The sequence below is a fragment of the Sphaeramia orbicularis genome, chromosome 21, assembly GCF_902148855.1.
Source record: "Sphaeramia orbicularis chromosome 21, fSphaOr1.1, whole genome shotgun sequence".
Taxonomy (NCBI): Eukaryota; Metazoa; Chordata; class Actinopteri; order Kurtiformes; family Apogonidae; genus Sphaeramia; species Sphaeramia orbicularis.
In genome coordinates this window covers 40,703,449-40,720,697 of record NC_043977.1, presented here as the reverse complement: position 1 = coordinate 40,720,697, position 17,249 = coordinate 40,703,449, and the positions used below count along the sequence as shown (strand labels likewise).

Genomic DNA, 17,249 nt, shown 5'->3' with positions numbered 1-17,249 from the left:
AATTTCAAAAATGGAACAATAAAATATAAGTTAAAAAAAATACATACATAAAAATATAGAGCATCCAAAATTTAGCATTTAACCAGTTTAATGCTCATGTTTTTATCTATGTATTTTAATAAGTCGTGTGTGTTGTGGTAAGAGCAGCAAATGGTCCCTGTCATTTTTTTCCATTTATACATCATGTTTTTTGGATTAATTTGCTGCTTTAATAAGCATATTGCATTTTACTGCTGTAGGTGTTAAAGGTAGAGTTCATTTCAACTATTTTATTTATATACTATTATGCTGTTTTGTTTTTTTAAACTTGTGATGGTGCATTCTCCATCGAATCAAAGAGGGTTTTTAAAGACTGGTTCATATCGAGGAAAGTATTTCTTTTCATCCTTCACTTTATCACAAACAATCAAAATCAACGTATTAGAGGATACATGATTTCATGGACATGAAGGGAATGAAAAACTGTAAGATGAAAAGTAACTACAGCTGTCAGATACCTGTGGCTGAGTAAAACTGCTGTTGGGTGCCTCTGAAATGTAGTGCAGTTATAATAAAATGAATCAAAATGAAAAAAAATTGTGAAGTACAAGAGTACCTGAGATTTATGTGAAAGAATCTGAGTAGAGGTACTTAATTACTTTCCACCATTGTCCATAATACTATTGATTTTCTGTAATTTTCCTATTATTAACCTGCTGTACATCTGAAGTACATATATAGAACTGGTTTTAAATGGGTTACATACACTCAGTGCTTGCGTCTTAAATAGTGAATAGCACTGGTAATTAAAAAAAAAATGGCACAAATGTACAGTAGCTACACAAATATATCTGGAAGTAACAGACCGTCTGTAAATCAAAAGGACATTTTTGAGCCTCCGCGGGATCCGTCCTCTCGCTGATGACGTCATCATTCTGCGATTCCCCACATGTGTAAAACATTTGTTTTCTGTCGTGCTGAAGTTTTACACCAAAGTTCAACTGCGGAAACGTGTCTTATAAGGTAGGTTGTTTTTGTTGTTCAAACTCCTTGTGAATATTGTCGCATTCAAACAAACTAATGTGTGTTTGTTTTTTGTGTGCGAACAGGCTAAGGGCTAATGTGCTAGTTGTCAGTCAGTGCTGTCATTCATTCACTCAGTGTTTCTGTGGTAAAGAGTCCAAATGAAGTTGTTCATTTGACGGAAGTATTGTGTTTAAAAGGTAATCGGTACTACTTAGTTTACATCCACAGTCCCTGGGCAGGCAGACACGACAGAAAATATTAAATTACTGAATATCCTTGGGACTAAATACAGTTGAAATGGTCAAACATGTATGTACAGCCTGACAACAGCATGACTTCATTCCTGTCCTACACTAAAGCACATACATAGTCTAAAAACAAACCCTCACATTTAATTTCCAGACTGTCCCCTCAACACAATCATGATACTAAACACAGGGTGATATACAGCCTACAGTCGCAGAGAAAATTATTAGATCACTCTTGTTTTCTTCAATTTCTTGTTCATTTTAATGCCTGGTACAACTAAAGGTACATTTGTTTGGACAAATATAATCATAACATCAAAAATAGCACATAAGAGTTTAAATTCAGAGCTGATATCTTTCCCATGGTTTTCTTGATAATAACTAAAATCACTTCAGTTCTTACATCAATAACTATGGCATTGTACTGACAAAAACAGTGCTTTTAGGCATTCCATGTTTTATGTCTGTTTTAGTCACATAATACAGACAGGAGTTAGTACTTGATTGCATAACCACTGTTTTTAATGACTTTTGTTGGTCTAATATGTTTTTCTGTGACTGTAGACACATACAGAAAAAAGTATGATGACCTACACTACCAGTCAAAAGTTTTAGAACACCCCAGTTTTTCCAGTTTTGTATTGAAATTCCAGTAGTTCAAGTCCAATGAACAGCTTGAAATGGTACAAAGGTAAGTGGTGAACTGCCAGAGGTTAAAAAAAAAAAGGTAAGGTTAAACAAAACTGAAAAATAATGTACATTTCAGAATTATACAAAAAGGCGAACAAAAAATGGGTTAACATCTTGAAGCAGTTCTGCAGCAATGGAGGTTGGTCAAGCCTCGAAAGTTGGTGCTACCAATTCCTACAGGTGTCCCAATGTTTGTGAATTCCTTCCAACCCCCTCTGTCTGCATAAAAGTAGTGTTGGAACACACTTTGGTACCATACTGTTGTGAACATTATTTGAACAGTATTGGACTGCAGAAAGTAGTGTGTTACTATAAAAATGGCGAGGAAAAGGCAATTAACAATAGGAGAGAGACAGACCATCAGAACACTTAAAAATTTCGGTCTTTCCTACAGAGAAATGTCCAAGAAAGTCCAGGTGTCAGTAAGTCCAGTTTCCTTCACCATCCAAAGGCGCTCAGAAACTGGGGGAAATGCTGACATGAAGAGGTGTGGCATACCCAAAGCCACAACAGAATCAGAAGACAAGTTTCTGTCAACAGCTTGCGTGATAGGCGACTCACAGGACAACAGCTTCAAGCACAGCTCAATAGTGGTTGTAGTAAGCAAGTCTCAGTTTCAGCTGTGAAGAGAAGACTTCCAGTTGCAGGTTTGGTAGGTCAAGTTGCAGCCAGAAAGCCATTGCTGAGACTTCAGACTAAGAAAAAGAGGCTTGGCTGGGCCATGAAACACCGCCAGTGGACTACTGAAGACTGGAAGAACTGATCAAACCTGCAACAGCAAGTCTTCTCTTGGTAGCACCAACTTTCGAGGCTTGATCAACCTCCATTGCTGCAGAACTGCTTTAGGATGTTAACCCATTTCTTGTTCGCCTTTTTGTATAATTCTGAAATGTACATTATTTTTCAGTTTTGTTTAACCTTACCTTTTTTTTTTTTTTTTTTTTACCTCTGACAGTTCACCACTTACCTTTGTACCATTTCAAGCTGTTCATTGGACTTGAACTGCTTGAATTTCAGTATAAAACTGGAAAAATTGGGGTGTTCTAAAACTTTTGACTGGTAGTGTACATATATTTGCCGAGTATCTGACAGTTTATTTGATTCCTTAATGACTTAAAATGAAAAGACACACTGTGGCAAGAAAACAAATCATAGTATGTGAAATTAAAAGATCAAATGCTTTCACAGTTTTTCCACAATCCTGAACATTTTACTTCAACACATACAGTACAATATTAGTCAACTACACAACCTCAGTGGATTAAATCAGATAGAAACCTAAGCTGTAGGTTCTAGTCTAGAGTGACTGATAGTCTTTTGTAGTTTGATTTATTAAGTAACTACACTCTCAGACTCACATTTTTGGCTACTCACTTAAAACCAAATGGCATTGGCCAGTCAAATTCATTCCAGCTTTCCTAAATTTGGATGTTTGATTTAGTTTTGTTACTTCTTTATGACAGTAAAGTGAATATCTTTGGCTGTGGCCCAAACAAGATATTTGAGGGCAACATTTCAGACACTTTAAACAATTTTCTGACATTTTGTAAACCTAGCAATGAATCGGTTTAAGAAAATAATCAATAAATTAATCAACATTGTAAGTAATTTATTTGTTTTTCTACAATTCTGTAATTCTGAACATTTTATTTACCTCTGTTCCTTTATTTAACCAACCTGCATTGTGTTTCAATTATGTTAAACTGCAGTGATTTTTTTGTTTTCAGTTGTGACTTATTTTATCACATTCCCATAGTGTCAACATTTTATGTAAAAGTTCACTTTCTTATCATTCATAGGTCATAACTGTGTCATTCATGAAGGTCTGTGTTTGTTTATAGTGCTTTCTTTTGTCCTAGTTCCAGATTTGCAGCTCCTTCCCAGACCCATTTTGCCTTCATTCCTGAACATCAGCTCTTCTCTGGTCCCTCGTCTGTTTCAGTCATGAGTGACAGTGATGATGACATCCCCACACTTTCAGCACACACTCTGGCCGCCCTGCAGGAGTTTTACAGTGAGAACATGGTGAATCAGGCCCCATCAGACCAGTACGCTGTGGGAGCCATGGAGGAGGACTGGGTATGTTTACTGGATTCAAAGACAGGACATTAAAAACCTGGAACTGCACAAATACTTCTTAGCTTTGGTTTATTATAGGCACTAAAAAGAAAGAAGAACATTTACACACTGTTACCTTTGATTTCCGGAGGCATGTTGGATGATTTTAACACTCAGTGAAATTATATATTTAGAAGGAAAAGTCGCTTTTTTGCTGGAGCCTCTTAAACCTGAGCCAATACACAGCTCATTGTATGACATCACAAGAGAAAAAGTTTGGAAAATGCAGCAGGGTTCCCACAGGGTCTTAAGAGTCTTGAATTTACAAATCTGCATTTAATACCTTAAAACATTTTTTACAAGGCATTAAATTTTATATGGTAGGTCTTAAGTTATGTTGCCTTAAACTTGTTCTGTTTTGTGTTTAAATGTGTCTGTTAAATGTCCGAACTAAAAAGAAAGTATCCTTATTCTACACAGTTGCACCCGTTCCAACTCAACAATTTCTGTTAAAATTAGGACCCAATTATTGCTAACTTTGCAGAACATTCAGCCCAACACACATGCACCTGAGAAAGGCTGACTTTAGGAACTTTAAGGAATAGCTCGAAAGCAAAAAGTAAACTTGAGGAACTGCAAGTTTAATAATGCCTAATTGGAGAAAAGATTATTTGGTTGACATGAGTTTTCCTAAATTCTAGGAGTCCCAAATTATTGCCAGCATGGCCGTGAAATGGGCATTAAATTCTGTTCTAAATAGTCTTGAAAAGGATTTAAAAAGACTTAAATTTAACCTGTAGGAACCCTGTGCAGGTTCTTTATTATTTGTGTGTTGTGTTATCTTACCTACTATGTAAAATCTTCATCTTGAGAGTAACTAAAGCTGTTTGGCAAATGCAGAGTTAGTATAAGTACTTCAAATAAAACTGGATGCAATACTTGAGTAAACTATATGTTGGCCTTATCGATATTTAGGTAAGTGATCTTTTTCACTACTGTTTAAAAGATCAGCTATGATCATAGCACAGTTTCTGAAAGGTTTTTAGACCATTTAAATGGTAAATATATTTGGGTTGGTTGATGTGAACAAATAAACAAACTGAGGATTTGTGTTCACGTTCCTGTCCACCAGGGGATGAGCCAGTTCTGGTATAGTGACGACACAGCAGCTCGGTTAACGGAGGAGCTCATACACGAAGCAGGAGAGGGAGGCAGGTAAAACAAAACCTCACCAAAACACACACACACTCCGACCTCTGCCTGTAGAGCAGGGGTACACTGTACCCCCCCCCGCAGGCAGCACCATTAACATAATGTACTGTTTCATAAAGTATCGTTTTCTTCATGGATGTGTGTAACTTCAGATAGAAACAGTCTTGGGTTCAGGACATTTCACTCAAACTTTTGCTGAATGCTCCGGTAACGTTTGCTGCAGTCCTCTGGGGGAGTGGTTTTCTGACATTCTAGCATCATTCATTGTGGTCAAACTGTATATTTTGCATAATTTCTAAAACATTCCAGTAACCACATTTTCTCTGAACCAAAAAAAGTTCCCTGTGGGACCCACAGCCCTACTGTGGGTTATCTCAGAAAACAGTTTTTAGTCCAGGGATTGTTCCAAAATAACCCTCACTGTTCCCCGAATGTTCTATAAAGGTTTTTCAAGAGTAACCTTTCTAGGAAACATGTTCTTTAAAGGATTCACACAAATAACCTTCTTAGAACTTCGAGGGGCCATGTGGCAGATTTATAAAAATGAATCTTCTATGAATGTTGCAAAAAACCTTCACAGAACCCTTACATTCCCTGAAGTTTTCCAGATGGTTATTTCTCATGTTCATCAAACTGAAAAGTTCTTGCTGTTGTTGGGAGAACCTTCAAGGAATGTTCCTTTTCATTGAGGAGAATATTCCCATAACATTACCAGAATGTGTGACATCTCTTCCAGGTAACCTTAGAGGTGCATTCCAAACCAAATCTTCCTGGAACGATGCCCAAACTCATTTATTTACAGCCACAGCTTGTTTAATGGGTCCACTACATTCATGTTCATTTATTCTGGTCTATTGCTAGATGAAACTTCATTTTATTGTAGAAAAAATCCTTCACACCATATTTCTGAAGCCCTTACTTGATAACATGGTTTTGTACACAGTTGCTGCTGTGGTTTTAAAGTCTGTGTTTCCTTTGTCAGGATAGCCTGTGTGAGTGCACCCAGCGTCTACCAGAAGCTGAAGCAGGGTGTGGTGGACGGCTCAGACCGGGTGTCCTCCGTTGTGCTGGAGTTTGATCACCGCTTCGCCGCCTATGGTGATGAATTCATCTTCTACGACTACAACGAGCCGCTGTCACTCCCAAGTAACGTCGCTCCTCAGAGCTTCGACATTGTCCTCGCCGACCCGCCGTACCTGTCAGAGGAATGTCTGAGCAAAGTGTCCAAAACCATCCAGTTCCTGAGCAAAGGCAAAGTACTGCTGTGTACAGGTGAGGAGTCACTAAAAGCAAGTCCCACAGAAGGACACTGCACTGTCATTAACAGCGTGTCCTCTGTACTTTTAATACAGCTGTGGTACAGTTTTAATACAGCGGTGGTGCTTTGGACAGTAATCCTCCTTTTGTCTCTTTTCTACCGTTTGTTTCTTTTTACAATAAACTGCAGATCAACTTCTGACTGTAGTTTTAGTCTAGGGTTATTCCATAAGGACTCATCTAGGCCTTCCAATTCATAGCAAGAATCTTCCATGGAAAAAAAAAAAATTATTTATATGATTAAGTTACATAACCTTGCAAAACCTTCATGCTTTACTCAAAATATGTTTTCTTGTTTTAGTTTTTGTCATTTGACCACTGGACAATGAATGAGATCTGTCAATTATTTGTATTATTTTGTAAATCTAAAAATAACTGATCAGTTTAACAGATTTCTATTGATACACATAATTAGAATATATTAATATTTGAACCTGGAAAAATAAATAAATAAAATAAATAAATTTATTTATTTATTTATTTATTTTTTAAACATCATTTATGTTTAATAATGATTCCAGTACCAAATGTTTACCACCTCTATTCCAAAAACCTTGGGATGTTGTGTCAAATGTAAATAAAAACAGAATGCAATGATTTGCTGTTACAAACCCATGTTTTATTGACAGAAGAAGACGGAAAACAAATCAGATATTTAAATGGAGGAAATGTACCATCTTGCCAAAAAAAAAAAAGAGACAGTTTTAAGTTGATGGCAGGAACACACTCCAAACATAAGTCCAGGGCCATGTTTACCACCATGGAGCATCTTCTCTTTTTTAAATAAACATCTGGGAACTGAAGGAGACCAGTTACTTTTAGAAGAGGAATGATGTCCCAGTCTTGTCTGATACAGGACTTAAGCTGCTCAACAGTCCTGGGTCTTTGACATATTTTTGGTTTCATGATGCTCCAAATGGAAAGACTGAAGGCAGACCAGTTCACTCAGATTCTTCTCCTATGAGACTGTGCTGTTGTAATAAATGCATTAAATGTACTTAATTGGGCAAGATGTTCCTTGAAAAGGACATCGTCACTTTTTGTTTCCATATTTTCCATTAATAGGGGGTGGGGGTGGATGAATTAGTATATTTAAAAAAAAAAAAAAAAAAAAAAAAACACTTTCTCTGCAGACATGAGTTGGGTTGATATTCTGACAAATACTTCCTCCAAACAGCTCCCATATGATATTTGTGTCCTGTGTTGTGCAGGAGCCATCATGGAGAACATCGCCAAAGATCTTCTGGGTGTAAAAATGTGCAGCTTCCTGCCACAACACAAAAGGAATCTGTCCAACGAGTTTCGCTGTTTTGTCAACTACCCATCCCGCCTGCTGTCCAGCTGAGGAGCAGCGCCTCCATGTGGACACAGACTGTCAGAGCGTAGAGGACGTTTCAGACGCGACACTGCTGGTGTGAAAGGACACATTAAGTCCTGCACAATGAGTCCAGACCTTTGGTTTGGTAACTGCTGCATGAATACAGAAACAATAACTGGCAAATGATGCAGTCAGTCACCTTATAACAACATCTAAGTGATTATGAAGTCAGATTATCCATGACTTTATTGAATTTCACTCTGATTTCATTCTCAGTCTGGTATTTCTGTGTAACTTACTGCTGCTGTTCTGTTTGTGCCTCAAATCAAGCAGACATTTTAAGCTGTTTAGTAAACGCTACAACAATTTAGTGAATATTGTACAGTGAGTCTGGCATTAACATGAAATAAACCCTGACAGGGTGGCACAGTGCTCTCTTCATTTTTTTAAGAGTTGTACGTAAAACATTTTACGACTTATAAATGCTTAATGCACTAATAGAAACCTTTAACTTCTACAGTTGATGTGATATGGCCTATTATTAAAAAATTCACACAAATTTACTCTGGGGATTTGTAAAGTTCATCTGGATCTGGTTCCAGGTCATAATGTGAACCCTGCTCCTTTTCAGATATGCTACTGTGAAGTCAACATCTGGATTTGGACTGTTGGATTCTGGGAAACTGAGTACTGGTCCTTTTACACCACAGGTGTCAAACATGCGGCCCGGGGGCCAAAACCAGCCCGCCAAAGTTTCCAATCCGGCCTGCAGGATGAATTTGCAAAGTGCAAGTTAGGGCATCAAACTCAAAAATAATATAATAATCTATAAATAATGACAACACCATTTTTTCTCTTTGATTTAGTGCAAAAAACATTAAATTATGAAAATATTTACATTAACAAACTATCCTTTAACAATAAAATGTGAATAACCTGAACAAATATGAACAACCTGAGATGTCTAAAGAAAATTAAGTGCAATTTTAACAATATTCTGCCTGTTATTAAATGTTTTGTGCCTTTGTAGATCTGATCTGTAATGCATATGTATAAATGATAAGTCGAGGGATAATATTGATAAAATTGTACTTATATTTCTTAACAAATTTAATTTTTTTCAGGTTATTCACATCTTTTTTTGTTTGGATAGTTTTTAAATGTAAATACTGGCATAACTGAATGTCATTGTTTGCACTAAAACAATTTGGAGTTGTCATTATTTATTAGCTATCATGCTATTATTGTACTGGTCTGGCCCACTTCAGATTAAATTGGGCTGAATTCGGCCCCTGGAAGAAAATGAGTTTGACACCCCTGTTTTACACAGACCAATCAGTCAGAGGGAAATTACAGCAGTTCTAACTCAGGCTGCTGAACTTCAGTGATCCTAATGCGCTCATCAAATGACTATTTAATCCTTTTTTTTTCCCTGTGGGTTCATATTAAAAACCATTTGTGCAAATAACATCTTTGAGAGTTGCTACCAATTCCCTAAACACTGATTAACCCTCATCCAAAACTGACAGAAAAATCTTAATCTTCATCCATGAGCTTTAAGGTTCAAACATCGATAAAATGCCTGTTAGACGAACCCTGAGCTGATATTTACTAAGATATCATTGTGTCCCATACACTTAGAACAAAGTGTATGTTATGAACTTTCTAAGCCAATAGTAGCTCTACAAAACAGTGCCACTGAATTATGGGAATTGTGTCCAGACTTTTTGGTATGTAAAGCATAACATGGTCTTTTACCTGTGTGACATTTCACTTCCTGCATGTATTTCTACTGATTAAAATTCAATTAAATAATAAGATTTTCAGGTGTAGAGCTGTAAGCATACACATTTTAGTTTTGAATTAAACACCAGTGACTAAGCAAAATTATAGAACAAAATGGGTCAACATTGTATAACAAAATCCTGACACCTCCCAAAATACAGAATGTTGAGTGTGTTTTTTTTTTTTTGTTTGTTTGTTTGTTTGTTTTTTTCTTTCTTTTCCAACCCCTGACTGGTTAACTTGTGATCACACAACCTGAGAAACAGTGTTACGCCTGTTTCTGGGCTTTTGACTAATAATCCTGTTCTTGACTTGGTCTCTTGAAAGTACAACACATACTGAGAAATGAAAATATGTTGAAATAACTGAAAAACACAATGATTTTCCAGTTATTAGAGCTGTCAAAGGATTTATACTAATAATAAGAGTCAGTGATGTGCAAAGTGGTCTGATTTTTTTTTTTTTTTATCACTAGGTGGCAGCAGTGTTTCAGATTATTCAGATTAAGTGGCTCCAATTTGTAATTTCTCCAACTAGTTAAAAAAAAATCCACAGAAGGAGAAAATGCTTCAGACAGATGACAAAAGATAGATTTATAGGACATTCACATTTGATGATTTCCATGAACAATAACCCCATATGATATTTAAGTCTGTTGTGCAGAATTTGTAATATCTTAATCTGAGGTTCCCATTTTACTATTTAAACTTAGTTTTACGTGTCCAGATTGATTTTTTTAAAATATATTTTTCTGCATTTACTCTAAAACAAAAGGACTTGCTCTTAAAAGAAACCATGTGTTTCCCTTTGGCACTATAGTCTGTGGAGGTAAAGTGATGGACATTTATAGGAAGAGTCCATTTTCTAAGATGCAAAAACCATACATTGGTTTTTGCAGCTCATTTAATTGACTCATCCATGTTTTTTCCAAATGGACACTGTCTCAAAATCTGGTCAAACCTGTTTCAGTCACTGCTTAAAACTAGTGAAATGAGAAAACAACAGAAAACTGCTCATTACTCTGGGGTTTTCAGATCCTCTCCATGTTTGTAATGCAACAGATGCAGATTAAGATTCCCACAGTTGGACTCTTAGATCCAGTTCAGAACAGTCTGTGTCCAGAAAAACAGTCAAACTGAGAATGAGGATGGACAAATATAGTCCCAAATAACGGTTTTTGCTTTCAGATGAAAAACATTTTAACCATTTGTTGCAGATGAACAGATGCAGATGTCTGATGTTCTGTGTTACCCACATTATAAATAAGGACATTTCACTGTTGGATCTTCTACTTTGCAGGTAAAATCCCATAAACTCCGTCTTGTTAATGTGGATCCATCACTCAGCAGAGCTCTTCTATACTTTTTTCTTTTTTCCTCTATACTTTCTTACCAGCTGGGATGCGTGGTCTGGCCTTAGGTTCTGCTCTGTCCAGGTTCTGGCTGCTGTTCTGAATGTCCCTCTCTTTCTCCAGCATCGGCACACAGGTACATCCGACGGCAATGGAGACGTAGATTTCATTGTAGGTGAACCGACCGGAGACACAGGAACCCTTTCTCTTCAGGATGACAGAGGGAGCGTAGACCGGAACGCTGCGGAACCGGCTGTTCTCCTCGCCATGGGCTCCAATGAGGCAGCCTTTACACAGACAGTAGGCCTCGGGGATGTAACGGGGATACCGGGTCGGGTCGTAGGACATCCTGCCAAGAAACAAATGACATTTGTTTAGCAGAATTTCAATTCTTTAACTGAACATTAGTTCATTGCTCTCTCAAACTATTTATTCCATAACTCATCGGCTAAAATTTGCTTAGAGGTCTTATTTATGTCTTTGTGCATAAGAAATCAATATAAATGAATCCCCAAAGGAACTGTGTATTGGTAAATGCAAGTTATGCAAATTTACAGGACTTCAGTTCTGTTGCAACATGTTGATGGTCATATGAACTATGTTTTCAGCTCAAAAATGTCCAATTTCATCACAATTAATGCTATATTTTCATGTCACAAATGACCAAGTTATATTTTAACTGAATTTACCTGAAAAACAAATATTCTATTCTTTTAGATTCCCCAGTGTTTCTTACAAGATTCTATCCTACATATCACATGTTTTATTTTTGCAGGTTCAATATGGAGTATGGTGCTGATCCATCCTGCTTATGTTACGCCAACACATACATTAAGAATGTCACACGTCACTTTTTAAATCAACAGTTTTCTAATAATAAGCATTTTTATAAAGAAATAACAATTCTATATTGTTATTTACTCTTTAGTATGATGATAAACTATACAATAAATAATTCTGATACTAGTTTTTGCACAGGGATCATTTGTGGAAACGGTGACATGGCTGCCGAGCATCAGTATGATGGGATCTGTAACAACCATGTCACATCCGTCCACTGCCACATTTTGTGTTTTTGTGTCAGCTGTTATTGTTTTAGATCCACAATACTAACATTTATGAATGAGAGGAGAATTAGCAATAGTAAGTATATAAGTTTATTACTAATAAAGTACTGGTACTGACCAGATCATCATGGGTAATGTCACGTCTGTCCACCAGCAAAAGTTTTCACATACACGTGCTATTCAAAATCCAATATTTCTGAAAATATAGCTTCCACTGTCAAATAATATCAGTAGTCTGTGCACAAATGTATTCAACACAGTTCTATGCATTTCTTACAACTTTTTTTTTTGACAAATATGGCCACTCATTTGACCCCCTAAGTAAATTTTAGCCATCATGTTTTTGTCATGTCTGCTGACATTAAGTGGCTTGTGGACTGAACTTACCTTTATTACCTATTGTTACATAATTACATCTGATCTCTAAAGCAGGTCTTACCTTTTCCCCTGTATTTTCAATGTATAGTTGTGTCCAAAATAACAGCAGTCCAACATGACTAACCACATCTTCACTGTTTTGGGTAGAAATTCTATTACTACATGGCAAACAATTTACCAGTAGGTGTAGTAGACACATACAAAACCAACAGACCCAACATTCATGATATGCATGCTCCTGAGTCTGTGTGATTAATGATTAATTCAATGATCTCCAATGCTTTAACCTCCTGACACCCAGGACATGTCAGCAAAGTACAAGCTTTTTTGTTTTTTATTAAATAAATGCCTATATTGGAAACATCATGATGCAACAGTTTTTTCAGATGCAGTTTTTAAAATTTTGATGGAATGTCCTTTGTGGTGGACAGTTTTCTTTTCTCTTTTTTTTTTGTATAAAGTTGTGAAACTCTTGTCCACAAGTGTGGACAGTGGGTCCTAGGAGGTTAAAACGGAAAGCAAAACTAGAGACGTGGAAGAAAACGGAAGACTGCCGTTCGAATGGATCAAAGAATAGGTCAAATGGCAAAGACTCAGTGATCAGCTCCAGGGAGATCAAAGACTGTCTGAAGTTACCCATGAGTACTGTGACAATTAGAAGACGCCTGTGTGAAGCTAATCTATTAGCAAGAAGTCCCTACAAAGTCCCACTGTTAAAAAAAAAAGACATGTGCTGAAGAGGATAGAATTTGCCAAAAAACACATCAACTGGTTTTAAGAGAAATGGAGAACAATTGGATTGATGAAAGAATGTTTGTTCTTTTTGGGTCTAGGGGTTGTAGAAAGTTTGTCAGATGAGCCCCAAACACTGAATTGAAGCCGCAGTAAACTCTGAAGACAGTGAAACATGCGGATCAGGATGTTTCTCATATTATGGTGTTGGGCCTAATTATCACATACCATGGATCATGGATCAGTTTGCATATGTCGAAATACTTGAAGAGGTCATGTTGCATTATGCTGAATAAGAAATGCCCTTGAAATCATTTCTCATCTTGGTTCCAGACCAACAAAATTCAAGTTACGGAGTGGCCAGCCCAATCCCCGGACCTTAATCCCGGGAAACATGTGGGATGACATAAAAAATTCTGTGTCTGAGGCAAAACTAAGAAATGCAGAGGAACTGTGGAATGCCGTCAAATCATCCTGGGCTCATCATTCACAGGTGCCAGACGTTGGTCAACTTCATGCAACACAGATGTGAAGCAGTTCTCAGAAATGGTTTATACAACTACTGTTAGTTTATTGATTCACATGAATGCTAAATCCTAAAGGTTTTTCAGTTTATACAGTAAATATTTGAGTTTGTAAAGAAAAATGCAGACACTGCTATTTTTTTCAACAGCCCAATACTAATTTTGCTTCATTTTCTGTAAAGTAATCAAAAAATGTATACAATTTTCATGTTTTGATTTAGAATATAATGTGCAGTGCATAGAAATAAAAACTATTGTAAGGATTTTGAGCTTTATTCACATTTTTAAACACATTGCTATTATTTTGAACACAACTGTATGTCACTGCTGCTACTATAATACAATGTCCCTCTAGAGATGAATGATATCAACTAACGACAATAAGTATCAAGTGCTTAAATAGAGTAATGTGTGTATGTGCAAGTGGTCATGCAAACTAATTTTTTTTTTTCTGCCGTTTCAATGCAAACTGTACCAAAGTTATGATTTACTAGTATACAGACAGTACTTGAACGCACCAGAAGAGGGCTGGAAGTCCCAGTGTTAACGGAGCTGTTAAAGAAAAACTATATTGTATTAACAAAATTGTTTTAAGGTCATGGAAGAATAAAACCTCACATAGTTCCGGCCTGTTATACTGGTGACTGTAGGGAGATCATTTTTGTAATAACTCTGATCCTACACTGAAAATACTGCAGTACAAGGAAAACTTCACAGTTAAAACTTGAGAGATGTATGAAAAGTGTGATCACTGAAAGGGTCCTACAGTACTGTGCAAAAAACTCAGGCCACCATTAAATTGGTTGGTTATTTTGCTACTGACCATATTTATGCACCTAAGGATCAACATACAACCAGAATATACTGGAAATATATCTCATTTATTTATTATAATCAATCAGAAAAACAGCTTCTACAGACTGATGTATCAAGTATTTAATGTGACCCATTTATACTTAGTATGCAAACTGTTTTATTCAGACAATATGGGATGTATTCCACTAATTTAGGGTTTTAAAGCAGTTTTCATTCAACCCATGTCTAATGTTTCAGATTGTTTGGATCACACTTAACTGACTTCTGCCTCTAGAAGTCATTTAGTTCAATTTTTTTTTTTTGTGTTGTCCACATATTTGTCGACATTATCTTTGCATTATTGTTGCTTAATGAAGAGACTGGTCAACCCTATAACACCAAACGTATCATATTTGATACATGAGTTTTGAAGCCCTCTACATGATCTGTGTGATATTGTTTTTCTTGAAAACCCTGATGTATACAATTAGATACATTCAATACACAGATAATCCACCAGGGGGAGGAATTTGTTCACCAGAGGCCTCTCTAGTGACACTACAAATTGTTATTAATGAGGATGGAGGCAGAACTTTGCAAGTTTTGAAAAGGAATTACCAATTTGTTAGACATGTTTGTGTTGTATTATGTTTTTGTTTGTTCAAAAATAATAATATTTGAGCACTGAGACCCGATGTATCAAATATGATACAAAATTTTAACTCATACATGGAAATTGATATTTGAAAAAAAAAAAAAACTGGGTTGTTAACCTTTTCACGCATAGTTTTCACTACAGTGGACAGTTATTCTACAGCTGTTCTCGTGTATATTCATGAATTTTGTTGTTTTAGTTTCATATCAGCTAAAACAGTAGATGCTTATGCATCACCCCATTCACTGACATTGGTAACATTACTGTAACTTTGCTGTTCTTGATAAACGTGATCCAACATGTTTGAGTGTAAATCAATTCCTTGTTATTGCTATTAGACTGTAACAAAAGTTTTTTTGTTGTTGTTTTTTTTTTGCATATCATCTCCATGAAATGAGTAATGACTAGTATTAGTGTATGTTAAAATGTAAGAAAACATCAAATTAGCAGCATTAAAATGTTTTTATTTCATAGTTTTCACACAGTATATCTGTAAATGCATGTTTCTTTGCCTCCTCAAAAATTCAACACATGGTGTCCAGTTTAGTGGACAATTTTATCAACTCCATGAAAAATAGCTTCATAAAATTTTTTTTATAAATCCACTGCTTGTCCCACATGTGGCTCTAAGCACCTGGCCCCCCTACCTGTAAGCCCAGGGGGAGATGCTGCGCAGGTTGACCGGGAGGCGGGTCTTGGTGTCGGACCGGGACCGAGCCGTGTCCGGGCAGGTCAGGTTCAGTTTGTCCCTCGGTTCCAGCTGCAGTGCGTGGTGGAACGCGCTCATGACCCCGACCGAGAGCCGCCCGAACATCTGCTCCAGGATCTCCTCGGGCAGGTCCAGACAGGGCCGGGCCCTGGTGGCCTTCTTCCGTACCCGACCCGCCCCGGACGCCCAGCTCAGCAGCAGCAGGACCAGGTGCAGGGGCAGCAGGACGCGGATCCGGCGCCGCATCACGGAGCTCCTCGTTTGGAAATATGTCCAGAAAGGCCCTTCCCCTGGACTGAGCTGAAGAGCAGAAGCACAGCTCCTTTACAACCACAGGGTACTTTCCTCTGTTAGAATCCAATGAAAGCTTGGAGGCGTTGGACTGCACGCAGGAAAACAGTCCACTCCGGCGTGGAAACCAAGGCACAGGCGCGCCGCCAGGGAAACTGAAGAAACATTTCTGGCTCCACACGAGTGTAGACACGAGTAATAACAGCCTTAGAAATGATTTCCGAACAGGGAGCTTTACACCTGCTGCTTGTTACTGGGTCCGGTCGTTAAAGATACCACCGAGAGCGTCCGAAACCCGAGAAAACTGTGTGCGTAAAATGCGATGGATGCGTTTGTGGCGCATTACGCACTGCTCAGAGGAGGATTCACTCACACTGACAGATGAAGTCCTGACAAAAACACACACCGGATCACAAACCGGAGTGGGAAGGACAGATCTGTCCGAGTGTGCGCACTGTTGGATCTTGGCTTCACACCAGTGATGCCCTTCTGTCAACTCTGGTTTACAGACTGAACCTGAAAGCCCAGGTTAAAAAGCCATGCATGGAAATACATTTTATTGTTTTGTGCCTGTTTATTTAACCCTTTCATGCATGAATTATGAGAACCTTAGAAGAGATTTTTGTCCTGAGTGTTTTTATTCCTCTTTAGGCATGAAAAAAAAAAAAAAAAATCAATGCAATTGAGATTTTTCATGGAGTCACAAAAATATCCACTCAGCTGGACACCATTCATTTAATTTTTAAAGCAAAGAAACATGTATTTAAAACCATCATCAGAAAAGTGATATACTGTGTGAAAACTATGAAATAACATTTTTAATGCAGCTAATCTGATGTTTTCTCACATTTTAACATACTCCAATACTAATTATTACTCACTTCATGGAGATTATATGCAAAAAAAAAAATCTTTTTGTTTAGGAAAACTGTTAATTACAGTCTTAAAACAATTAGCAATTGATTTACATTCAAACATGTTAATGCAGATCAGATTTATCAAGATCAGCACAATTACAGTAATGGTATGAATTGAAACCCATGAATATACAAGAGAACATCTGTAGAATAACTGTCCACTGTTGTGACCACTATGCATGAAAGGGTTAAGATCT

General features: G+C 37.2%; 2 protein-coding genes across 4 annotated transcripts; one reads left to right on the top strand and one right to left on the bottom strand.

The window, feature by feature from the left end:
* The first annotated feature begins 895 nt into the window (after positions 1-895).
* eef1akmt1 (EEF1A lysine methyltransferase 1) lies at positions 896-8,576 on the top strand. 3 transcript variants are annotated; one of them, XM_030124755.1, is made up of 6 exons: positions 908-1,002; positions 1,089-1,202; positions 3,803-4,022; positions 5,134-5,216; positions 6,196-6,485; positions 7,742-8,575. In XM_030124755.1, exons 3-6 carry the CDS (start codon positions 3,888-3,890, stop codon positions 7,873-7,875), a joined length of 642 nt encoding a protein of 213 aa, XP_029980615.1. In that variant the 5' UTR covers positions 908-1,002; positions 1,089-1,202; positions 3,803-3,887; the 3' UTR covers positions 7,876-8,575. The 3 variants fall into 3 exon arrangements, with proteins under 3 accessions (XP_029980613.1, XP_029980615.1, XP_029980614.1); XM_030124753.1 differs by lacking the exon at positions 1,089-1,202 and having other exon boundaries at positions 896-1,002; XM_030124754.1 differs by lacking the exon at positions 1,089-1,202 and having other exon boundaries at positions 913-1,002; positions 3,809-4,022; positions 7,742-8,576.
* Positions 8,577-9,279: 703 nt separating this feature from the next.
* Positions 9,280-16,535, bottom strand: il17d (interleukin 17d). The gene is made up of 2 exons (XM_030124756.1): positions 15,783-16,535; positions 9,280-11,333 (listed from the first exon to the last, which is right to left on the bottom strand). Exons 1-2 carry the CDS (start codon positions 16,088-16,090, stop codon positions 11,012-11,014), a joined length of 630 nt encoding a protein of 209 aa, XP_029980616.1. The 5' UTR covers positions 16,091-16,535; the 3' UTR covers positions 9,280-11,011.
* Positions 16,536-17,249: the final 714 nt, after the last annotated feature.